This window comes from Pan troglodytes, chromosome 5, assembly GCF_028858775.2.
Source record: "Pan troglodytes isolate AG18354 chromosome 5, NHGRI_mPanTro3-v2.0_pri, whole genome shotgun sequence".
Classification (NCBI taxonomy): Eukaryota; Metazoa; Chordata; class Mammalia; order Primates; family Hominidae; genus Pan; species Pan troglodytes.
Genome location: NC_072403.2, coordinates 43,168,920 through 43,195,611, shown reverse-complemented (window position 1 = coordinate 43,195,611; position 26,692 = coordinate 43,168,920). Strand labels below are relative to the sequence as shown.

The 26,692-nt window shown below is 43.1% G+C and overlaps 1 protein-coding gene across 1 annotated transcript in view; it reads right to left on the bottom strand.

The window, feature by feature from the left end:
* Positions 1 to 26,692, bottom strand: part of TBC1D22B (TBC1 domain family member 22B) — a 74,382-nt gene that overhangs the window by 14,260 nt on the left and 33,430 nt on the right. Inside the window, exons 9-12 of the mRNA XM_016955379.4 lie at positions 5,348 to 5,454; positions 4,483 to 4,558; positions 1,544 to 1,671; positions 1,168 to 1,263 (exon numbers count right to left, since the gene is read on the bottom strand). Of these exons, the coding sequence (XP_016810868.1) occupies positions 1,168 to 1,263; positions 1,544 to 1,671; positions 4,483 to 4,558; positions 5,348 to 5,454 (407 nt within the window). The remainder of the gene's footprint in view (positions 1 to 1,167; positions 1,264 to 1,543; positions 1,672 to 4,482; positions 4,559 to 5,347; positions 5,455 to 26,692) is intronic.

Below are 26,692 nucleotides of genomic sequence, written 5' to 3'. Positions count from 1 at the left end.
AGCCTTCTCCATAAACCGTAAAGCCATCCTGTAGCCTTCTCCATAAACTGTAAAGCCATCCAGACTCACCCCTTTCTGTTGTACTCTACACCCAATTCATCAGGAAATCTTGTTGGCTCTACTTACTAAACAGATCCAAAATCTGGCCACTTCTCACACCTCCACTGTCACTATCCAGGTCCTACCACCTTCATGTCTCATCTGGAGGATTACAGTAGCATCCTGGGTGGTCTCTGCTTCCACTCTTGCCCACACCTACAGTCTACATAGAAGCCAGGGTGGCCCTACTGAAACTAAGTCAGATTGTGCCACTCTCCTCTACTCATGGCTCTTAGAGTTCCTCTTCCACTCAGAGTAAAAGCCAAAGTTCTTACAGTGGCTACAAAGTCCTCTGTGATCTGGGTCCCTGTGACTCCTCTGACCTCACCTCTTCCTATTCTTCCCTTGGATCACTCTGCTCCAGGCCACACCAGTGACCGTCATGATTCCTTCCATAGCTCAGGCATGCTACTGCCTGAGGCCCCTGCACTGGCTGTTTCCTCTGCCTAGACACTCTTCCTGCTGATGTCCACGTGGCTTGCTCCTTCACCTTCCCCAGGTCTTTGCTCAGATGTTACCTTCTCAGTGAACCTATCAAGACTACTTTATTCGAAATTGCAACCTGTCCCTTCTCTACCACCTAATAAAACCTTTACCCTGCTCTACTTTTTAAAAAAATATTATTTCTTAGCACCTTTACATTCTTTTCAATTTACTATTTACTAAGATGTTATTTACTGTATGTCTCCCCACAACTATCAGAGTATGTAAGCTTTATGAGAACAGAGACCTCTCTGTTTCACTTCTTAATATAGCCTTTGTCTTTGACAGTGCTGGCATGTAGCAAGCATTCAATAAATGCTTGTCAGTGAATGACTGAAAGATCTCTTAGGCCTGCCCAGTCACTCTGCAGCCATTCTGGCACAAACACCCTTCTCACACTGAAGAACCCCTGGGCTCCAGTGACTTCCTGCAACTAAGAGGGATGACCCCTTCAGAGCACCCCTTCTCCCTTCCTACTCCCAGCCAGGTACCTGCTATGGCACCTTCTGTCTGCGCTGCCCACTGAGGGGCTAACTCCCATTCTAATGTTCATTCCCTGCCCACACTAAGCTCTTGGCCACTCACCTGAAAATCCTCCTCATCCAAGATCTCTTTCCTCCACTTGATCAAGAAGGCTGCACACACGTAGAGATGAAAATGGGAGAACCCTTCTGGTTCAGACTGGGAAGCAGAAAAATAGAGTTAGGTCTCCCAGCCCTGACAAGGATTCAGCTCTGGTCCTCTCAGTTCCATTCCTTCTGGGAGGTGGGAAACTCTTTCACGGTTGGGGAGATGGAGTTCTGAAGAGACTTAGCAAAGGCCCTGCCCTGAGGCTAAAGCAGACATGGAAGTAGAAAAGGGGAGAAAGGGAAGCTTCTAAGCAGCTACATTCCACAACATGGCAGGGAGCTGGACACCTCAGAGACAGCCTGGCACAGAGAGGCCGGGGAATCCCTCCTACCTGATATGTGTCCCACAGGCGGATGGTGCAGCGAAGAGGAAGCTCCCGCATAAGCAGGTTGTTCATCCAGCGGAAGGCAAACTGCAGGTATTCTACCTCGTACCTCCTGAAGTGATTATGTACCTGCTCTGAAACAGGAAGCATCATTGGGGATCAACCTAGGGGACTGGACCCTGAAAGGGCCACAGGAGCCAAAATAGCAGCTCCCACTTCTTACTGCCCCCTCCCATGGGTAAGCAGACACAGAGGAGGCAGACAGGCATCTGACTGTCCTTTATGTTTGATTCCATCATCTCACAGCAACACTGCATGGTTAACCCAGCCCAGCAGACAGAACTATTTTAACATCCCCCAGTGATGTTCTAGGAGCCCCGCTTCCTTTGTGGGGCCGCTCTGGCCACAAAGCAGAGGATAATGAGGTTCACTTGGCTGCCCAACCTTAGTACTCATCAGAGAAGAAGCCAGAACCGAAAAGAACCATGGAGGTCACCTTGGCCACCCTCCTACTGGCGAGGAACTCGTCTTCAGCATCCCCGCCAGATGGCTAGCCAGCAGGGATGTGAACACTGCCAGCGAAACGGGCTCACAAACTCCACTCAAGGGAAGCCTCTTCCACTGATGTATGAAGTGATTCACCAGAAAGCGCTTCACCATATTCAACAAAACCAGCTGCCTCCTCACTCCCACCCTTTGGTGTTCGTGTGATATTCTCAGGCAAGCCCAAACAAACCTGATTGCTGTTCCACAGGACAGCTCTCCAAATAATGCTTAGTGGGATTGTTTTCTAAATTACTGTCCTCAGTTTCCTACCCTATAAAATGGGAATAATCATTCACACCTCAGAGGGTTTCAGGGAAGATAAATGAGAACACACAAGTAAAGTGCTTACAATGGCACCTGGAATGTGGTAAATATTTCAAACAATTCTTGAAAGAAGAACTATTAACAATGGTTATGGCCAGGTGCTGTGGCTCACACCTGTAATCCCAGCACTTAGGGAGGCCGAGGTGGGCGGACTGTTGAGCCCAGGAGCTCAAGACCAGGCTGGGCAACATGACAAAAGCCTGTCTTTACTAAAAATACAAAAGTTGGCCAGGCGTCATGGTGCGCACCTATAATTCCAGCAACTCAGGAGGCTGAGGTGGGAAGATCCTTTGAGCCAGGAGGTCAAGGCTGTAGTGAGCCAAGATCGCACCAGTGCACTCTAGCCTGGGCGACAGAGCAAGACTCCATCTCAAAAAACAAGTTATTTCTGGGGAGAAGAATTTAAGGAGAGGAAGGATTCCTACCTTATCACCCTGGCTGGAATACAGTGGTGCAATCTTGGCTCACTGTAGCCTCGACCTCCTGGGCTCGAGTGATCCTTCCATCTCAACCTCCTGAGTAGCTGGGACTACAGTTGTGTGCCACCATGCCCAGCTACTTCTTAAATTTTTTGTAGAGATGGGGTCTCACCATGTTGCCCAGGCTGGTCTTGAACTCCTGGGCTCAAGTGATCCTCCTGCCTCGGCTGGGATTACAGGTGTGAGTCACCGTCCCCAACCTGTTTAAATTTTTTTAATGAGGAAGTATTACTTCTACAATGCAAAGAAACATCCAAGATATATATACTTAAAAATCCACTATTCCAAAGTATTATGCCTTTATGTATCACGTATTTGTAAGGGCGGAAAAAATAAGGATAGGGCAGACAGTGGCAGAAACCACAGCATCTGCCTGTTGGAACTTGATTGATGACCAGCCTCTGGCAGCCAGCTTATCCCCCAGAAGAGGGCAGCATACACTCTGTGCTAGGCTCCGGTTGAGGGATGTCAAGAGACCTGCACAAGGGGCCCAAACGTGAGGGCTAACAGCTGGGCCAGGGTGATAAGACACAGCGGAAAAAAAATTCCACATGTGACATACGGGAAGTAACTGTGAATAAACAAATGGGTTCAGAAGATTGAAATGCTAAGTCATAAAATAGAGTGAGTGGAACAACTCAATGAAGGTTTTCATGAAAAGAGAACCTGGGAAAGAAGAGAGAAAGATATACAATGTTGGGGGTGGGGGTGGGCAGCAGGTAGGGGAGAAAGGCTTTGCTTGGGTGAAGCAGAAAATCCAATGAGTAGGAAAGCCTGGGAATAACATTTGTTAGCTGGTGTCAGGACAGGCAGAGTCCTATGGGAGCTACTACAACTTCACTAGTGTTAGAGATCCCACCGACTTCTCTCCCCACGCCTCACTTAAACATCAGTCAACAGCAGAGCTTCCTGAGTTGTCCTTTCGTTCTAACATTCTATGACTCTAGGCCAAAGCTGAGGAATTCCTGTAAGGCTGTTCCTCAAAGACATGTGCCTTAGGAAGAGCCACATCTCAATTTCCCCACCCCACACAAGTCCTGGGAAGCTGTATAAAGTCCTGCTGGGGTATCAGCCAGGCCTGAGGACCCCATATCAAGCCCAGGAGTTCTGAGTTACATCATAACGTGAAGGACAAGGCCGGACGACAGGCTGGATGCTGAAGGCAATGGAGAGCTATGGGAGGCTTCAGAGCAGAAGAGGGACGTGGCCAGAACAGAGCTGCAGAAAGATGCAATTGTGTGACAGATAGTTTGGAAAAGAAGAGTATGGAGAAGGCAAGCCCTCTGAGGAGGAAGCTGGACCAGAGCTGTGGCTGGGGAAGTGGGGAACGGGCGTACTGAGGAGAGCTGCTGAAGGAGAACCGATAGAGCCTGGTGATAGGAAACCAAGGGGAAAGAAGAACTTGATATAACAGCACAGTTCTCACTTCGCCTTCCTGCTGAGATGTGGAAGGATCCTGGTGCTGCCAGCAGCACTCAGTGCGCTGGAAAGGGTCATGGCTAGGAAGACAGCTGAGGAGAGGACCCACAAGCACAACCGCCTCATAACAGAATCAACTCTGCTATTGCTAGAGAACTCTTCTCCCTCTGAACCTACCATCAATCCGGCTGACAAGCTCTTCCAGTGCCTTCACCTTCTTCTGGATTCCTGGTTGTGCAAAGGTGTAGTTATCCTGCAAATGACACAGAGCCCAGGATGAACATGGACTCTAACTTGTGTTATCACCTGACATTCACTGAAACACGTTTAGAAGTTCAGGCCATTTTCCAAAGCTAGTACCAATGGCCAGTGACAGTGTTCTGGGAAACAAAGAAATATACAGAGCAACAGTGTGGGGGGAAAGCCCAATGGAGCCCTGCAGTGTGGAAGCAAACCCATGTGCTTGGGGTACAGAGCAGAAAGGAGCAGTCTACTCCAAAGACGAAGTCAAGGCAACATGGAGATTTCTGCAGACTCCAAGGGACACTACACCATCACTGTTTTTTTTTTTTTTTTGGAGATAGGGTCTCACTCTATCGCCCAGGCTGGAGTGCAGTGGTGTGATCATGGCTCACTACAGCTTTGACCTCCTAGGCTCAAGCGATCCTCCCACCTTAGCCCACTGAGGACCTGGTACTATAGGCACATGCCACCACGCCTGGCTAATTTTAAAATTTTTTGTAGAGAAGGGGTCTCTCTATGTTGCCTAGGCTGGTTTTGAACTCCTGAGCTCAAGCGATCCTCCAGTCTTGGCCTCCCAAAGTGTTGGGATTACAGGCGTGAGCCACCGTGCCCGACCCACCATTGCTGTCTGAAAGCTGTAAAGCTAACGAAGAAGGATAGAGATGGATGAAAAGGAGGAGGAGCCACAGTGGGTGGGTGGGTGGTCCTGCCTGATACAGAAGAGCAAGAAAGAAACCAAAGGCCTGCTGGGAGCCCCTGGACCTAGACGTTTGTTCCCACAAGGACAGAAGCAGCTCACCTGGATTCCATCCAGCAGCTTGCTCATGCACCAAAAGCTGTCAGCCTCAATGCTTCGCAGCATGTCTTGAGACAAGTTGGTCACGTCAAAGTTCTCCACATCCTCTTCTGTAAAACAAAAGGTGAAGAAAGTCCAGAGGTCTTATCTAAAAATGGAGAGAGAAAGATAGATTCGAGTGTCTTCAATGGGGTCTTTAAGGCCAAGTGAGGACCAGGCTAACCTGATGTTAAGAAACGAGGGCCTGCCCCTCTACTCTCTGTGTCAGGTGGACAAATATGTCCCTTCAAGAACATATTTGCTCTTGAAGATCTCACTACAACACTGGACAGGCCATTTCTCATGCTAGTCCCATCAGGTCCAACATATCTTTCTCTTCCTTGGCATTTGTTCGTTCAGTTTTAGAAAATGATACTTCAGGTCTCATGTTCAATGAATTATACTCAGATCCCTGAAGATGGCCTGGAAAATTTCTTTGATTTCAGCTCAGTGAGCTGTCTAGCACACTCACACTCATATATAGGGAGAACAGCTAGGATCAGAAAGCCCCCACAGTTTATTTTAAAGATGGAATTCCCAAGTTCTGATAAGGCAGACCCACAGTCTTGCCACTCAAAAGAGAAGGTATGCATGTAAAGGAAGATGAGTCAAGCCTGTGAGTGCTTCTAGGACTTAATTCCAACAAGATGGTATTTCTCAAGATGGGTTCTGCAAAACATCAATCCTACAGAACACTCAAAAAAAAAGGGGGGTTCCACAGACAAATATGGTTGAGAAATGTTGCATTAGATATCCCCATCTTGGAGATTAGCAAAGATCACAGCACACAAAAGGGTTTGAGAAGTTAACAGAAATTCTGCATTAAGTAAATCTGCTTAACTTTGTTTATCCAGCATTTCCCAAGTTTATCTAGCCACGAGACCTCTTTGGAAAGGACTATCTGTTAGCTTCTCATGGAAACCTCCCACTGAGTAACAGGAGTGAGAATCTGTCTCGTCTGAGATGCAAGTGAGGAAAACATAAGCAGCCTTCCAGAAACCCGAAGAAGGAAAAGGCTATGTGATGTGTCCTTCCTAGCCCGTGTTTAACTCCCACTTCCTGTCACAGAGAGGTGAAGTAGTAAGAAGCGCTGTGTTTGCCCAACAAGAAAGGCCCCTGTGTATGCCTGTCAGAGGCCACACACAGAAACAATCAAGCCCTTGAGTTCTCCACCAGACAGCTTTTCTCCTCAGACCCACAACCCCTATTCTGGAAACAGATGTTCACTGCAATCCCTTGTGCTACAGAGACACAGGCATTAGACAAAATGTATTCAGAATCTAGCCGTTTTTTTTCTTTCTTCCTTTCTTTTTTTTGAGACAGGGTCTCACTCTGACGCCCAGGCTGGAGTGCAGTGGCACGATCTCGGCTCACTGCAGCCTTGACTTCCCAGGCTCAGATGATCCTCCCATCTCAGCCTCCCAAGTAGCTGGGACTACAGGTGCATACAACCACGCCCAGCTAATTTTTTGTCGTTTTTGTAGAGATGAGTTTTTACCATGTTTCCCAGGCTGGTCTCAAACTCCTGGACTCAAGTGATCCTCACACCTCAGCCTCACAAAGTGCTAGGATTACAGGTGTGAGCCACTGCACCTGACCCCAGCCTTTTCATTTCTAAGCATTGTTACTAAGACCTATATCTGAACCTCCTTGAGAAAACATGTAACAACTCTCGGATTCTCACCTGTTTAAAGAGACATTTTTTAAATGAACATCAAGGCTGAAAAAAAAAAAACCCTCTTGAGAAGGGTGGGGTGCTTTATCAGAAAAGCCATGACTCTAGGAATGACCTAAAAAAAAAAAAAATCCAACTTGAAGGCCAGCTGCAGTTAATATATATAAAGTGCTAAATATAGTGCCTGGCACACAGTAGGCACAATATAGCTATCTTAGATGGAATTTATGAGGAACTTGTAACGACATAAAAAAGCATGCCACAATATTAAGGAGAAAAGAGGGGAAAAATTATTTATGGCATACTTTCTTACTGTGCATACAATATTTATGTGTTTATATAAGCACAGAGGAAAGACAAAACATCTCAAGGTTTACAGTATTTATTCCCCAGGTGGTACGAATGAAGGATTTTATTTTCTTAAAGCTTTATTGGACTTTTCAAAATTTCTATAATAAGCATAATTTTTATAGTCATTTTATATGCACAGTATTTTAGGAAAAAAGAGCCACAATTGACTACATCTGCCTTTTATCACCAAAAAAGAATAAAGAAGACTTTGTAAAAACAACACTAAGCTTGCAGAAACTAAAAATCTAGATAGCATATAAAGATCAATTTGAGAAATCACATTTTATTTTTATTTTGAGACAGAGTTTTGCTCTTATCTCCCAGGCTGGAGTGCAATGACACGATCTCAGCTCACTGCAGCCTCTACCTTCCAGGTTCAAGCAATTCTCCTGCCTCAGCCTCCCAAGAAGCTGGGATCACAGGCATGAGCCACTATGCCTGGCTAATTTTGTATTTTCAGTAGCGACGGGGTTTCACCATGTTGGCCAGGCTTGTCTCAAACTCCTGACCTCAGGTGATCTGCCTGCCTTGGCCTCCCAAAGTGGTAGGATTACAGGCGTGAGCTACCGTGCCCAGCCGAGAAATCATATTTAAAAATTCTTCCAAGAAATATCATTTTTCTTTTATTCCTATTATTCTTTTTATTATTTTTCTTTTATTCCTATTATTCCTTTTATTCTTTTATTGTATCCTAACTTAAACATTTACTATGTAGGTTTTTTGTTTTTTTATATATGTAAGTATATATACATATTTGTTTTCTTATATATGGTAGTATACATACATATTTTAAAATATATGTAAGTATATCTATATAGATATACTTACATATATAAAGCTATATTAAAATATAATTATATATAAAATATTTCACATATATTTAAATATAATTATACATTATATAAAAGTAAAATTATGTAAATATAATTTTATATTTTATAATGTATATTTATATATTAACAGTTTAAATTATTTTACCTAATATTTTATATTATGTTTTATATTATATTTTAATATTATATAATTAATTAATTTAGTTAAATGACATTGGGCTGTAAAACCCGGCTTAGGATCTTCCTTTGACTTTTTGCTTCATGTTACATTTCTAAAGTCTGTGTTCCTGTACATACCTCTAGTTCATTGCTGCATGGTATGCCTCCATCACACTTTATCCATTTCCTCAGGGATGGATATACCCAGGTTGCCTCCAACTCTCATGACCATAAACAATGCCCCAAGGAACTGTCTCCTTTGAGAACTGCTCTGGGTCACAGGCTCAGGCAGACTCTTCTCCAGGACTAGCCTCACAACGGTGCACAAGGGAGGAGAGCCCTTTCCCTATTCATGAGCATGACTTCTAATCCATCCTAGGCAGCAGCTCCCTCTTTATGAAAATAGGGTCGTTGGAAAAAAGTGAAACCCACAGGGAAGGATGGAGACTAAAACTACCCCAACTCCTCCTACACATTTCCCAAAGGAAGATCCAGAGCTCCATAATAAATTGAAAGGTCTTTTCCAACTTGGGCATTTTAGGATTCCAGAACATTGCAATGCAAATACAAGCATAATTGGAAACCACACATGGCAGGGTAAAAAGAGAGCAAGAGCCCCAGTTCCTGAGGGCAACAGGAGCATCGCTGTCACACCAGCCCTAGTGACCTGTGGCTTTTTTGTCAGACAGAATAGCAAGCACATGGCTAAGAGCAGACTCTGAAGCCAGGCTGCAGAGCTCAAGTCCTGGCTCTGTCACTCAGTAGCTATGTGACTTTGCACAAATGGCTTTACTTTCTGTGTCTCAATTCCTCATCTGTTAAAGTGGTAATATCAGTACTAGTGTCATAGGATATTTTATGGATTAAATAAGTTAGTTAATATATGAAAAGTGCTAACAACAGTGCCTGGCATAAAGTAAGCATTACATAAAAGTTAGCTGGCATAATTATTATTGTTACCAAAGGAATAAATACACTTCTATCTTATTTAAGCCACTGGCACTGTCTTTTTTTTTTTAAGAGACAGGATCTTACTATATTGCCTAGGCTGGTCTCGAACTCCTGGGCTTAAGTGAACTCCCACCTTGGCCTCCCAAAGTGCTGAGATTACAGGTGTGAGCCTCCATGCCCAGCCAGCACTGAAATTCTGGATCTCTATTATTCACAGCCAAACTTAATCCTAACTGATATACCTGCCATCCCAAAATATACCTTAAAAATAAGTCAATTTTAAAAGTTCTCTACTTCTGTCTTTCGTCTTAAGGAGGAAAACCTGACTAACAACATGAGGTCATAAGTTGGTAAGGTGCCATGCTCGGTAACTGTACCCACTCCAAACTGTTAGCCATCTAGGGAGCAAAGGGAACAACAGACAAGGCGCTGAACCCTATTTTGGGGCCCTGAAATGGGGGCTGTTGTTTGCCCATTAGCCCTTTGTTTTCACAGCCAGTGAGATAGTTCCCCAGCACTTCAGAGAGTGGGAGGGAGGGTTTAGTTCTATTTTTCTGCCTGCTGGGTGGATAAAATTCAAACATTTAGTCAAAAACTGTGAGCTGAGTGCACCAGCAAAAAGCAGTGGAGAAAGGGAGGAGCAAATGCTCTCTGAAGGGCTTCATTCAGCATAAACAATCTGTTCAGAAGGATCATTAAGCATCCACTTGAGGAAATTCAACACAAAATTGAAGCTGAAATGGGAAACCATGCCAGCAGTGCAGTCTCGAGTGAGGGCAGCGTCTCTGGTTGTCATGACAAGAGCATACAGCAGCAGGACTCAGATGGGAGGAAACAAGATTTTAAGGGATATTTTATGGCTATTTTAAAAGGCAAGGCCTCCAAAAGGAGGAAGCTCAAAAGCTCTTTATAAAAATCAAATTGGCCACTCTGGGCCTTACAAAGAACATGCCCATTTATTAGCTGATGAAATGTACTTGAGTGATGGCTCCAGTCAACTGTTTATTTTTCCAAGAACTCTGAGCCCCAGTCCTAAAAAATCAGCTTAATATATGCCTCAAAAATTCCCTGACAGTTTTAGGAAGAACTGGTTTTACCAACACCAACAAGAGTAACTTGTCTATTCACTGCTCTAGGCATTTCCCAGGAACCATCTGTGATCTCAGGACAATTTCTAGATGTGATCTGGTGGGCCAGCATGATTCAACCTGACCGGCCGGACCAAGAGGCTCCAACGCCTCGGCTGCAGATGGCCTTTCTATTTTCCAAAGCCTCTGGTTTACCTGATTCGGGTCCTTGTTGTTGTTGTTGTTGAACTGGACTCATAAGAATACCTTGCGTAATATTTTCTGATAACAGGCCAGGCGCTGCGGCTCACGCCTGTAATCCCAGCACTTTGGGAGCTCCAGGCAGGTAGATCACAAGGTCAGGAGTTTGAGACTAGCCTGGCCAATATGGTGAAACCCCGTCTCTACCAAAAATATAAAAATTAGCCGGGCATGGTGGCAGGTGCCTGTAGTCCCAGCTACTCAGGAGGCTGAGGCAGGAGAATCGCTTGAACCCGGGAGGCAGAAGTTGCAGTGAGCCGAGATTATGCCACTGCACTCCAGCCTGGGCGACAGAGCGAGAAGACTCTGTCTCAAAAAAAAAAAAGAAAAAAAAGAAAAAAAAATTTCTCATAACAAAAGTAAACTGACTGAGAAAAATAAAAAAATATTTTTGACCATATCTAAAGAACCTCTTAAAACAGCAACAAATATTTCATTCAGAAAAAAGCAGTTTTAAGAAAACCGTCAAGAATTCATCTTATCACTTCTATGTAATAATTTTGAACTGGTTCAAGCGCTATATATAAACGTATTGTTGGGTGTTATGCATCTGGCATTTTCAGGCAAGTACCTGATGGCAGCAGCTGAGACAATAATAGCACTGCAAACCTGTAAGTGTAGAGAGGGTGGAGAGGCCCCTCGCTAAACCTGGGAAAGCCAAACCACCTGACAAAGACAGGGGGAGCTGGTCTCTGAGAGAGATGGCCACTCCAATGAGATGGTTGGAGGAAAGACTTATTTCGAGATTCCCAGAGAAGAGACCCACTGGGAGGTGGTTCTGTTTCGCAAGGCCCATGTTTCTGACTGTCAGAGGAGATGTGCTATTTTGAAGATGCTGCTTAGCTGACCATACAGCATTCTGACACTGTGCCTGTCAATCAGGGTGGTGACTATTAACTCAGAATAATACATGAACTCTGGCTGCTCAGTATAGGATAGCATGGGTATACATGTATCATGATGCCCTGGTTAAAATTAATTTTAAAAACCAACATACCACCAAGTTTTCACTATTTTCCTTAGGTTGCTGTATTACTTTTACTTTTATTTAGCAAACATTAGTTGCTGCTGGTTAAGTCAGCCTCCTGACATTGGCTATAGGATCCCAGATTATATGAGCCCAAACTCTGAGTATTTGGGTTATGGAGTAAAGGAAGAGGAGGCAAAGGAAAGGCAAGGTCCAGCACATACTTAATCTTCTAGGACCTGCCCAAAGACCACTCACAGAGATGGGCAGCATGTTACTAAGATGCTGTGGATGTGAACAGGCTCTGGGAGGCTCAGGGTCCCCAGTGCCAGTGTCAGCTGTTCACAGAGGCTACTCATGTAGGCTCAAATATCTTGAATATGTTGGCTACCTCAACATCTCCTCTGTTACGATTTCTCACTTATCCCTGGGGTCAGATGAGGGACAGAGAGCAAATGTGCACATCCTGCTCAGCTCATTGCCAGGGTAGAGGACTAGGCTAGGTCTTGTAGTCTCAGAAATGACAAGCCACAACTTGCCCTTGGAGAGCTCACCTCCTGCAATGACAGGAAATCCAGCACTGGACGCACCACTGTCCCACCAAACGCACACACTGTCTTCAAGTGTCACTGAAAGCAGCTCAGCATCCTGGCTGGGCTATCTCCACACACTGCTGGGAAGAGCCTCAATATTTCTCAGCTGCCTATCACATGGGAGGCTGCTTCATCTATGAAGATGGGGCCAGGAGGCAGCTTGAGTCCCAAATAGGGTGGCTGCTAAAAACTCAGCATCAAGCCCACTCCCCACCAATTCCCTCCAAACTAACAACATTAAAGTGGAAAATTCTTACTATATGATTCAAATTAGATAAAGCTTAGAAATAGGCAAAACTGACCGGGCGCGGTGGCTCACGCCTGTAATCCTAGCACTTTGGGAGGCCGAGACGGGTGGATCACGAGGTCAGGAGATCGAGACCATTCTGGCTAACACAGTGAAACCTTGTCTCTACTAAAAATACAAAAAAAAAAATAGCCAGGCGTGGTGGCAGGCGCCTGTAGTGCCAGCTACTCGGGAGGCTGAGGCAGGAGAATGGCGTGAACCCGGGAGGCGAGGCTTGCAGTGAGCCAAGATTGCGCCACTGCACTCCAGCCTGGGGGACAGAGCAACACTCCGTCTCAAAAAAAAAAAGGAAATAGGCAAAACTAATCTAGGTGTTAGAAATCAGTAAAGTAGTTACCCTTGCAGGGGTAGGGGAGGAGAGGACGGGGTAGGGACTAGGAGGGAACACAAAGGGACTTCTGAAGTCCTAGAAACGTTCCACGTCTTGCTGTGGGTGCTGGTTATTTTGGGGAAATTCATCGAACTGTGCATGTATGACAGATGCACTTTTCTAAATGTATGATTTAATATGAAGTTCACATTTTAAAAAGCAGAAAAGGAATGGCCTCTTGAGACAATAATAAAGATTGTCCAGTTTCATCTTTGGCCTAGCCAGACAGGGAGGAACAGACTGGGCAAAGCTGACGCAAAGAGTCAGATGTAAGATGGAGGATGCCGCCTCCCAGGACTGAGCGTGGGGGGCGAGCACAATCCACAACAGCCCAGGAGCAAGACAAGGCAACAGGATCCACACTACCTTTTCTTTGAAAATGTGAGTGTTGACTATCAAAAATTAACTGCACAGCTCCCTCCCTTACCTCCTTCAGGGCTCTGCTCAAATGTCATCTCCTCAGTGTGAAGGCGGCTCACCACCCGGTTTAAAACCTGCCTCCTGCTCCCACACTTGCCAGCATGGCACATCCCTGTCCCTCTTTCTTGCTTTGTTTCTATCCATAGCACTTATCTCAATCCTACAAATATCTGTTTTTTCAGTTGATTGTCTGTTTCTGCCCACCAGAAATTAAACTAAGAAAGCAATTTTTTTAAAAAAGTAGAATTACGCATAGTAAACTGCACATATGTGCACAGTTCTATGAGTCTTGACACATCTTTATGTCTATGGTTTAAAAAAAAAAATGCCCCCATCCAAATAGAGAATATTTCCATCACCCCGGAAATGTTTCCTTATGCTCATTCTCAGCCCACCTCCCACCATAGGTAAACTTTGCTCTCATTTCTATCGCCATAGATAAGCTTTACCTATTTTTAACTCCACATAATGTGAATCATACAATATATATATTTTTTGGTATCTGGCTTCTTTCATTCTGTTTCATGGTTTCTGAGACTCTTCCATGTTGCTGTACTACTAATAGTACGTTCTCATTTATTGCTGAGTACTGCTCTGTGGTATGGATATCTGTTCTCATATTAGCTGATATTAGGGTTGTTTCATTTTATGTCTGTATAAAGTTGCTGTGAATATGTTTGTGCATGTCTTTTGGGGCTATAAGCCTTCATTTTCCTTAAATAAATACCTAGAAGTAGAAGGCAGGGTTTTTGTCTACTTCGTTTATGGTCATAACCCCAGTGCCTAGAGCAGTGCCCTGCACATGTGGGTGCTCAACAAAGACTTGTTGACTAAGTGGTGGTGCTCCACCTCCATCCCTTAGCGGGGAGAGAACTTTCGGCTAATTCAGCACAGTATCAGAAAAGTGTAACTCACTGCCCTCCAGTGGCCAAGCCTAGTGAAGCTGTACTAATTTCTGAGTATTCTGCAGTTATGGAATTTTCATTCTCTCATTCATCTGGACATGTGTGGAATGCCTATTTTGGACACCAAAATGAAGGTACTGGGGATATGAAGATGTTTAAAATACTCTTTGGCCTCAAAGAATCAGAAAGTCTGGTGGCAGAGAGTAGGAGGGAAACACAAACAACAACTAGCGAGGTAAAGTGCCACAGGAGAAATCTACAGAGTGACAGAAATAGCACTATTAGATGCCGGGGGTCAGGGGGACCCCAGGGAAGGCTTCTAGGAGGAGGGGGAGTCTTAAAGGGTGCACAAAGATTAGCTCAGGAGATAAAGAGGTGGTGCAGGACAAGGCTTTACATTTACAATGTCCATTTTGGATTGTTGAGTTTAAGGGGCGAAGCAGGGAGCAGGTCACAGGGCCTTTACATGCCAAGTTAGAAAACCTGGACATTTAACCTATAGGTGATGGAACACTAAGGAAGGATTTTTGTCAGAGGAGTTCTGTGGGCGAGTCTCTGTTTGAATGGTGTGCAAGATGGGTTTGAAGGAGATAAAACCGGGGGTGAGAAAACATGCTTGGCTGGTTCAGCAATCTAGGCCTGACCTAGGGCGTGCATAGTGAGAATGAAGAGGAAGCAGATTAAGAAACATTTAGGACGTAAAATCACCAGAGCTTTGTAAATGATTGGATATGGAAGAGTAAGGAAACAGAATCATGAACAATTCTTAGCATTTCTGACTTAAGTGACAGGAAATACTGCCAACTAAGAGAAAAGGGTGCCTGGGTAAGGGAAGGAGAAGAGCCAAACACCGAGTCTGAGGAGCCTAGGAATAGCAGAGATTGCCTAAAAATAACTGTTCCCTTCTTCCTCCTTGGTGACAGGACCCCTAAGTGTATTGGCCACCTAAGACAGACTGTTTCTCAGCCTCACTTGCTGCTAGGTGTGCCCACAAGATTAAGTTCAGACAAAAGAGAATCAAGCCCCAGAGTCATGCACAGCTTTCAGAAATGTTCTTAAACAGAAGAAGTATGCCTTGCTTCCTTTCCTTCTCCATACTGGCTGGAATATTGATGTGATGGCTGGAGCACAAACAGCTCTTGGATCATGAGAAAGAAACCACATGCTGAAGACTGCAGAATGAGAGAGAGGAACCTGGATCTCTGATATTTTGGAGCAGCAGATAAGCCCCAGATCACTCACCTCTGGACTTTTAATGTGAGAGAAATAAGCTTTTCTATCTTACTTAAGGAACTGTTACTTGGGTTCCCTGTTATGTGCAGCCTAGCTAATCCTAAGTGATCAACTATGACATAATCAGGTGGAAATGCCATGTAGGGAACCGGACACAAGTCAGAGGTCTGTGGAGGACTTCCTTTCCGAGAGTTCCACTGCTGTCATGCTTCCAGGTAAAATCTACGGTGAAAATCCTACTGTGCTGTTTTATGCAAAGGAAAAGAGAAAAGGTTACTTGATAATTGGTGTTGCATTTTGTACCTAAAAATATCATCAGACACCACTCTTCTTTTGAAAATAGGAAACATCATAAGTCCTGCTCTTCTCCATGACTTCCTTATATGAATCACTTCTGTTGTTCCTGTTAAGCAGTTTATTTTGATGATGGCTGCATGGTCAATTATATTGGACCTCAGTAGTTCAGAGCTAGACTAATATTGCCTAAGCCTAAAAGCTCTTGGAGGAAAGAGTTTAGAATTATACCACAGTCTCAGAGATAAGATTCCAGAGACTTTATCTCCCCAGGGGTGACCTCCCCACCTGCAGCACTGTCACCACTAGACCCAGACACAGCTGGCTTATCTGCAGAGGACCCACTTTTACAGGAGCAGCTGGCTTCAGCAGATAAAGAAGCTGCTTGGGGGCAAGGCTAGAGCTATAGACAACTTCTCTATCAACTCACAGGGGAATCACTGGAACTCACTGTTTCCAACTACTTTACAACAAACATAACATAAAGCATGAAGCAGGCTCAGGTACTAATTTTTAAAAGTGATAGAGGTGGTAGAGAATAGGTAGGGGAAGAGATATGAGAGAAGCCAAATAATGTCCCAGTGGCATGTGGACCCCACGGCTCCACTAGGGCAGATCCCCTATGCTATGATTCAGTGAGATGGGGCAGTGGGGTAAGGATGCCTGGAGAGACCTACCCAGGATAATGAGGGCAACTGCTGGCCTGTTCCATGAGAAAGATACTTGAGGCTTCCTACAGTAGGGAGAGTCACACCAGGAGGGCCATAGCAAAAAACCTTTGACAGCAGCTGCCTCATCCAGATATGCCAACATGAGAGAAGTAGAGAAGAGAAGCATCATTGCCCAGACAAAAAAATGATGCTTGATGGCCACAATGTTGTATCTATCTCTGTTCAAGAAAGGTGTGAGGGTGGGGAGAAGTCTGTATTTCTTTGGAATTTAATTTATATCCAGCAACTGACAGGTAAATAAGATGTAGTACATCCATATAATAGAATATTTGGCCATAGAAAAGAATGAAGTACTGACACGTGCTACAACATGAATGAATCTTGAAGACATTACGCTAAGTAAAAGAAGCCAGACACAAAAGACTCCATACTGTGTGGTTCCATTTATATAAAATGTCCAGGATAGGGAAATCCCTAGATACAGAAGATTAGCGGTTGCCCAGGGATACACGGGATGGGAGGCTTAGGGGTGATGGCTAAAGAGTACGGGTGTTCTTTTTGGGGTGATAAAATGTTTTAAAATTGATTGTGGTGACATACAACTCTGTAAATATACTAAAAATTATTCACTGTACCCTTTAAATGAGTAAATTGTCTGGCATATGAAGTACATCCCAATAAAGCTGTTACCAAAAAACCCACAAAAATTGTAATTTATAAATTTATTGCAACTCCAATAAAAATTGTATTAATAAAAGGTTCCCCACTCCTAAATTTGACAAAAGTTGATTCTCAAGTTCAACCAGATGAACCTGGAAGACATTATGCAAAGTAAAAGTTGGTTTACAAAAGGACACATGCTATATGAATCCACTTATATGAGGTATCTAAAATAGTCACAAACATAGAAACAGACGGAGTAGTGGCTGCCAGGGGATAGGGGGAAGGGGAAACAGAGGGTTGACGTTCAGAGGGTACAAATTTGACAACTGTAGGCAAGATGAATATGTTCTAGAGATCTGCTGTACAACCATGTGCCCACAGCTTACGATACTGTATTGTGCACTTCAAAATTTGTTAAGAGGGTAGACCTCATGTTAAGTGCTCTTATCACTATGAGAAAAAGATAAAAAATAAACAAAATTGAAAAATAAGTTCATCTGGAAGAACAACCAAGACAGTATTTTTTTAAAGGATAATGAAAGAGACTGGCCCTGGGTGGGGGGAATTTTTTTTAAAAAGCCACTAATAAAAAATAATAGCCAGGCACGGTGGCTCATGCCTGTAATCCCGGTGTTTTGGGAGGCCGAGGTGGGTGGATCACTTCAGGCCAGGAGTTCCAGACCAGCCTGGCCAACGTGGTAAAACCCCGTCTCTACTCAAAAATACAAAAATTAGCCAGGCATAGTGGCGATGCCTGTAGTTCCAGCTACTAGGGAGGCTGAGGTGGGAGGATGGCTTGAACCTGGGAGATGAAAGTTGCAGTGAGCCAAGATTGTGCCAATTGCACTCCAGCCTAGGCAACAGAGTGAGACTCCATCTCAAAATAAATAAATAAATAAAATGTATAATAATAATAATTTAACAACTTTATAAACTCAAAAAATCTAAGCTGTGTGGTACTGGATAGAAATGGAGACAAATAAAATCAAACCAACAAAGCAGCAGAACCATGTAATTAAAATTACGTAATATTATGAAGAGAGATTTCACATCGGTGAAAAGATGGTGTATTATTTATAAATGGTGTCGAAATAATTAGCTATGCAACTGGAATAGTAACTATAAATCTCAGTTCTCATCATACAAGAAAATAAATTAGTAATGGAATTTAAAAAGTTAAATGTTAAAGCCACAAGAGTATTAGAAGAAAACACGGGAGAGTATTTTTGTAATCTTTTTTTTTTTTTTTTTGACAGAGTCTCACTCTGTCACCCAGGCTAGAGTGCAGTGGCATGATCTCGGCTCACTGCAACCTCTGCCTCCCAGGTTCAAGCGATTCTCCTGCCTCAGCCTCCCGAGTAGCTGAGATAACAGGCAGCCGCCACCGTGCCCGGCTAATTTGCGTATTTTTGGTAGAGACGGGTTTTGCCATGTTGACCAAATTGGTCTGGAACTCCTGATCTCATGTGATCCGCCTGTCTCAGCCTCCCAAAGTGCTGGGATTACAGATGTGAGCCACCATGCCCGGCCAGTATTTTTGTAATCTTGAGGTGGGGAAGGAAAGAGTTCCTAAGCAAGATACCAAATCCAAAAACCCTAAAGGATAAGCTGCTTCCCTCAGAGGCTTCATCACAGTTTGCAATTATCTGGTGACTTGTTTGTGAGCCTCCCTACCAGACAGGAGTTGCCACAAGGGCAGGCCCATGTCTATCTCCTGGCACATAGTAACAGCTTAATAAATACTTGTTGAATGGACAGATCTGACTGTATAAAAATTACTAAGTTCTACATAAAGAGACACAAGTAGCAAAGTTAAGAGATAAATAATGGTCTGGGGAAAATATTAGGTTGGACTACATAAAATTCCCATGTTGGGTGGTAAAAAAAAGGTTGAGTATTAACAATTTATATGATTCAACCTAATATTTTTAACACATAGCAGATGAAGGATAAATTTATCTAATATACAAAAAGCTCTTACAAAACAAGACAGGTCAATAATCCATTAGAAAAAATAGGTAAATGATTAAACCAGCAGACCACAAAAGAAAATGATAATACAGATGAGAAAAGATACATAATATCACCGACCAGAAAGTGGAAACAAAAACTGAAACACAAACCATGGTTTATCTGCTAGACAGGTGAAATACACTAGACTTCATCCATACACAGGTTTTGCTAAGGAGGTGAGGAAAAGTGCATCCACACATTTCATGGCTGGAGTACAAACTGGTATAAACATTTTTGGATTATAATTCAGTAGTACCTATTTGGCATGCTTTCAGGATTAGTAATTTCACTTCTAGGACTCTTTCAGAGAAATACATATTTTAACAAGTGCACAAGAAAATATGTACAAGGATATTCACTGCAATGTTACTTATAACAGCTAAAAACTGTAGGCAACTTAGGCCGGGCGCGGTGGCTCACGCCTGTAATCCCAACACTTTGGGAGGCCGAGGTGGGCGGATCACGAGGTCAGGAGATCGAGACCATCCTGGCTAACATGGTGAAACCCCGTCTTTCCTAAAAATACAAAAAATTAGCTGTGCGTGGTGGCGGGCGCCTGTAGTCCCAGCTACTCGGGAGGCTGAGGCAGGAGAATGGCGTGAACCCGGGAGGCGGAGCTTGCAGTGAGCCGAGATCACACCACTGCACTCCGGCTTGGGCAACAGAGCAAGACTCCGTCTCAAAAAAAAAAAAAAAACAAAAAAAAAAACTGTAGGCAACTTAAATGTTCTTCTAGAGAAGAAAAGTTAAACTATAGTTAAGTCTTATTATAGAAATAATGGAATTGCTGAAAATAATGAAGTGGATCTATATGTTCAGGCTTTGAAAGCTTGCTATATGATATTTTTAAATGAACACAAGCAAAATACAGAAAAGTATGAATAGCTTGATTTCATTTTTCTGAACCCAGTAAAGAAAAACAATGTATGCAGCTCCATCCATACATAGGAAAAGGTCTGGAAGAACACACAACAAGAGGTTAACAACTGTAGTTATCTTGGAGGTGGGTGTGTGTTTGTTAACACTTCTATATTGTTTTGATTTTTTTTTTTTTTAATTATACTTTAAGTTCTGGGATACATGTGTAGGACGTGCAGGTTTGTTACATAGGTATACACATGCCATGGTGGTTTGCTGCACCCATCAACCTGTCATTTACATTACGTATTTCTCCTAATGCTATCTCTCCCCTAGGCCCCCCAACCCCTAACAGGCCCTGGTGTGTGATGTTCCCCTCCCTGTGTCCATGTGTTCTCATTGTTCAACTCCCACTTATGAGTGAGAACATGTGATATTTGGTTTTCTGTTCCTGTGTTAGTTTGCTGAGAATGATGGTTTCCAGCTTCATCCATGTCCCTGCAAAGGACATGAACTTATTCTTTTTTATGGCTGCATAGTATTCCATGGTGTAAATGTGTCACATTTTCTTTATCCAGTCTATCATTGATGGGCATTTGGGTTGGTTCCAAGTCTTTACTATTGTGAACAGTGTTGCAATAAACATACATGTGCATATATCTTTACAGTAGAATGTTGTTTTGATTTTTTAATAAACATACTTCTACTACAATTTTTTTAGAAAGATAAGCAATAAGAAAGGCACTGCCTGCTTTAGAGCATTAAATATAATAGGTGAAGCCATTAGAAGTCCAAGGACAAGGATTGAAGTTGAGACACCACCAAGTCATATAAAGAGCACAGGTATTAAAGCCAAGCACAGGTATTTGAGTTCAAGAAGCTCATTAGACCCCTGAATCTTGGATTTTTCACCTTATAAAATGGCTTGATACATCTACCTTAAAGAGATATTGGGCCCTACTAAAGGAAATCAGTATGTCCAAGTTCTTTGCAAATAGTAAAGTACTTTAAAAACCAGTGTAATGTTGCTGCTTGGCCAGAAAAACAAGGGCTACAGCTACAAACTCCTAAGGGAAAGAGAGATGGATGGGAGCTGGAGGATTAAGAAAGACAACCAACTATAATACGCAGCTCTGATTTGGACGCTGATTCAAACTGTTGAATAGATTTATGAATACGACTGTATATTAGATTACATAAAGGAGCTATTACTACTTTTTAGATGTGATAATTGCATTATGGCTGCGTGTTTTAAAAAATGTCTTTGGCCAGGTGCAGTGGCTCACGCCTGTAATCCCAGCACTTTGGGAGGCTGAAGCAGGTAAATGGCTTGAGTCCAGGAGTTCAGGACCAGCCTGGGCAACATGGCAAAACCCTGTCTCTACAAAAAATACAAAAATTAGCCAGGCATGGTGGTGCAAGGCTATAGTCCCAACTACTTGGGAGGCTGAAGTGGGAGGATTGCTTGAGCCCGGGAGATGGAGCTTGCAGTGAGCTGAGATCGTGCCACTGCACTCCAGTCTGGGCGACAGAGTGAGACTGTCTCAAAAAAAAAAAAAACAAAAAATTATAATATATATATATGTGTGTGTGTGCACGTGTGTGTATATGTATGTGTGTATACATATATACTTTTCAGAGATACATATAAAAAATTTATGCATAAAATGATACGATGTTTGACATTGAGATTTGCTTCAAAATAATTCACAATGGTGAGGGAGTAGAGAATGGATAGAGGTGATAAGACTAGAATCAGGCATGGTGGCTCATGCCTGTAATCCCAACACTTTGGGAAGCTGAGGCAGGAGGATGCTTGAGCTCAGGGGTTCAAGACGAGCCTCGGCAATGTGGCAAAAATTTATCTCTAAAAAAAAATACAAAAAATTAGCCAAATGTGATGGCACTCCCCTGTAGTCCCAACTATCCAGGACGCTGAGGTGAGAGGATCACTTGAGCCAGCAGATTGAGGCTACAATGAGCCATGATCATGCCACTGCACTCCAGCCTGGGTGACAGAGTGAGACCCTGTCTCGATCAATCAATCAATCCAGCCTGGGTGACAGAGTGAGATCCTGTCTCAATTAATCAATCAATCAACAAATAAATAATACTTTATTTTTTATTTATTATTATTTTTTGAGATGGAGTCTCCCTCTGTTGCCCAGGCAGGAGTACAGTGGTGCGATCTCAGCTCACTGCAACATCTGCCTCCTGGGTTCAAGCAGTTCTCCTGCTTCAGCCTCTCCAGTAGCTGGAATTACAGGTGCATGCCACCACACCCCACTAATTAGTAAATAATATTTTATTGTTAAAAAGTGCTAACAATCATCTGAGCCTTCAGCAAGTCATAATCTTTTTGCTAGTGGAGGATCTTGCCTCAATGTTGATGGCTGCTGACTGACCAGGGTGATGGTTGCTAAAGGCTGGGCAGGCTGTGACAATTTCTTAAACAAGACAGTAATGAAGTTGGCCACATTGATTGATTTTTCCTTTCACAAAAGATTTCTCTGTAGCATGTGACTCTGTTTGATAGCATTTTACTCACAGTAGAACTTCTTCCAAAATTGAAGTTAGTCTCTTGCCTGCCACCATGTAAGACATGACTCTGCTCCTCATTTGTCTTCTGCTATGATTGTGAGGCCTCCCCAGCCATGTGGAACTTTGGCTGGGGAAGAGACCAGGGAATCGATGGATTTGGAGAGGAGCCAGGAATTAAATCTCAGCTAATGAACCTTATTTGATCTGTAAGAACCTTGATGACAGTGCCATTGATAATAGTAAACTCAACTGCAATTGTGTTTCTCTTATTATTTGGATGAATATCAGTGGAGGAAATGGAGACTCAGAAGACATGCCAGCAGAAGTTATTACTTCAGTAATTATTGGAAATCTTAGCTGGCTGACCTTGCACTTGACAAAAATGTAAAGCTTAAAATAAAACCAGACTTTCTATTTATCTGAAAAATATAAAAAATTAAAAAATGAAGTCAATCTGGCCAGGTGTGGTAGCTCACGCCTATACTCTCAGGACTTTGGGAGGCCAAGGCAAAAGGACTGCTTGAGGCCAGGAATTGAAGACCAGCCTGGGCAACACAATGAAACCCCCATCTCTATAAAAAATAAAAAAATTGGCTGGGTATGGTGGCGCACACCTGTAGTCCCACCTAGTCAGAAGGCTGAGGCAGTAGGATCACTTGAGCCCAGGAGTTTGAGGTTACCGTCTGAGCTATGATTACACCACTGCACTCCAGCCTGGGCAACAGAGTGGGACCCTGTCTCCAAATAAATAAATAAATAAAATTTTTTAAAAAATTGGAGTCAACCTTCTCAAATCCTGCCACTGCTTTACTAATTGAGTTTATGTAATATTCTAAATCTTTTCCTGTCATTTCAAATGTTCACAGCATCTTCACCAGGAGTAGATTCCATCTCAAGAAAGTATGTCAGCTATAGCTTTACTAAATAACTAAATATATTTCTTAAATAATAAGACTCATAAGTTGAAATGACTTCTTGATCCACAGGCTGCAGAACAGATGCTGTGTTGGCAGGTATGAAAACATTAATCTCCTTGTACATTTCCATCAGAGCTCTCAGGTGTCTAGGTTCATTGTCAATGGACAGTGATATTTTAAAAGAAATCTTTTTTTGTGAGCAAGAGGTCTCAACAGTGGCCTCAAAATATTCAATAAATCATGCCATAAACAGATGTGCTGTCATCTAAGCTTTGTTGTTCCACTTATAAAGCACAGGCAGAGTATATTTTGCATAATTCTTAAGGTCCCTAGGGTTTTTGGAATGGTAAATGAGCACGGGCTTCAACTTAAAGTCACCAGCTGCCTTAGCCCCTAACAAGAGAGTCAGCCTGTCCTTTGAAGCCAGACATTGACTACTCCCCTCTAACTATGAAAGTCCTAGATGGCAGGCTGGCCATAGTGGCTACTACGTACTTGTAATCCCAACTACTCAGGAGGCCAAGATGGGAGGACCACTTGAACCAGGAATTCAAGACCAGCCTGGGCAACATACCAAGACCCCCCCTCTACAAAAATTGTTTTTATAAAGTTAGCCGGGTGTGGTGGGTGTGCATCTGCAGTTCTAGCTACTTGGGGGGGCAGGAGGATTGCTTTAGCCAGAGTATAAGATTACACTGTGCTATGATCATGCCACTGTCTCTTAAAAAATAATTAAATTTAAAAAAGAAAGTCCCAGATAGCATCTTTTTCCAATAGAAGACTGTTTTGTCTATATTGAAAATCTGCTGTTTAGTGTACCGCCTTCATCAATGATCTTAACTAGATCTTCTGGACAATTTGCTGCAGCTTCTACATCAGCACTTGTCGCTTCACCCTGCACTTTCATGTTATGGAGATGGCTTCTTTCCCTAAACTTCATGAAAACCAACTTCTCCTAGCTTCAAACTTTTCTTCTGCAGCTTTCTCACCTCTCTTAGCCTTTATGAAAGTGAAGAGAATTAAGGCCTTGCTCTGGGTTAAGCTCTGGATTAAGGGAATGTTGTGGCTAGTTCATTCTTCTATCCATATCAGCAATAAGGCTATTTTGATCTCTTACTATTTGTGTGTTCACTGGAGTAGCACTTTTAATTTTACTTCAAGAACTTTTCCTTTGCTCACAATTAGGCATGCTGGCACAAGAGGCATAGCTTTCAGTCTGTCTCAGCTTTTGACCTACCTTCTTCACTAAGCTTAATCATTTATAGCTTTTGATTTAAAGTGAGAGACATGTAACTCTTCCTTTCCCTTGAACACTTACAAGCCTTTGCAGGGTTATTAATTGACCTAATTTGAATATTGTTGTGTCTCAGGGAATAGGGAGGCCCAAGGAGAGGGAGATGAGGAAGGACCAGCTGGTGGAGCAATCAGAACACACACAACACTCATAAATTAAGTTCACTGTCTTATATGGAGGCAGTTCATGACACCCTGAAATAATTACAATAGTAACATCAAAGTTTGCTGATCACAGATGACCATGACAGATATAATAATAATGTAAAGTTGGGCCAGGCACGGTGGCTGATGCCTGTAATCCCAGCACTTTGGGAGGCCGAGGTGGGCGGATCACGAGGTCAGGAGATCGAGACCATCCTGGCTAACATGGTGAAACTCCGTCTCTACTAAAAATACAAAAAATTAGCCGGGCGTGGTGGCAGGCGCCTGTAGTCCCAGCTACTCGGGAGGCTGAGGCACACGAATCGCTTGAACCCGGGCGGCGGAGGTTGCTGTGAGCCGAGATCACGCCACTGCACTCCAGCCTGGGCGACAGAGCGAGACTCTGTCTCAAAAAAAAATAATAATAATAATAATAATAATAATGAAAAGTTAAAAATACTGTGAGAATTATCAGAATGTGACACAGAGACACAAAGTGAACACACGCTTTTGAAAAATGGCACTGATAGACTTGCTCAACACAGGGTTGCCACAAATCTTCAATTTATAAAAATGCAATATCTACAAAGCTCAATAAAACAAGATATGCCTGTACCAAGATCAGAAAGCAGTCATATCTATCCCAGGAAGGCACACTGCTTGATGGGGTTGAGGTAGTAATGGGATGGGCACTTGAAGAAAGTGAAGACATGCTTGGAACAAAATATAAATGGTAGCTAAGAAGATAATTAAATAACTAATCAGAACTACAGCTGCTGAGGATTATTTTTAACTGGCATAACACTGTTAGCAAGATTTCATGACAGCATTTAGACTTCAAATGTAGATTAATGAATGGATTAATACCATCCTAGGCTCATTCTTCAATACTATTTTAGAAAATTACTACTGCAAGAAGCAACTAAAAAATCCCAACAGATCAGCTGAAATGCTCTCTTGATAAAATTATACAACACACAGCAGAATTACGCTGCTTCCAAAAGTTGATCTATTAAGGCGGGGGGGGGGGGGGGAGGATATGTAAAAAGTCCTCTAGAAAAAGCTTTCTTAGTTGCCTTAATTCTTAATTTTCTGAGATCGCCTCATGAAAGACCTCATCATCCCTTCGAGCCCCATCGCAAAACCTGGATAGGATAGGCCAAGTGAGACATTTCTTATGCTCTCCTCTCCAAAGGGTTCCACTCTCACCCATTTCTCATTACCCAACCCTCTAACCCCTCCAAATGGCTTCCTCCAAAAACCACAATCATCCACTACCCTCAGAGTCTAAAGAAAATGGTTTTAGTTCTAGCTCTGCCTCTAATAAGGAGACAGAGAATCTCACAACTTCTCAGTGAAATGAGGGATTACATGAATGGCTTTCTAAGATCCTTTCGATGTTCTTATTCCTACATGAGGTTCTCCTTACCTAAGGAAACAAAGCATCAGGCCATGGCAGATGGGTTTTCCTGTGACTCTCTCAGCATAGTGATTAAGGAAACCAAAACAGAGAAACACAGGATCCTCAACTCCTTTAAGACTCTGCTTAACTTAGGCTGGCTGGCAGAGGCTGGGACTACAAGAAAACCCAACTGCTGCCATGAAATCTAATCTCTCTCCAAAGTGACAAGAACCCAATGGGGTGAGAGGTGAAGAAGGAGTAGGGAGAAATCAAGGTCCTGGAGTCCTCCTTGGCCCATTCCATCACTTCCCGTATGTGCTGTGTTCTGGTGCCACAATCTTTTGTCCTCTGCACGTCCACATCCTGCTCCTAAGATACAGCAAGTGAACTGGAGTGTGCAGGCCTGATGTCCAATCTAAAA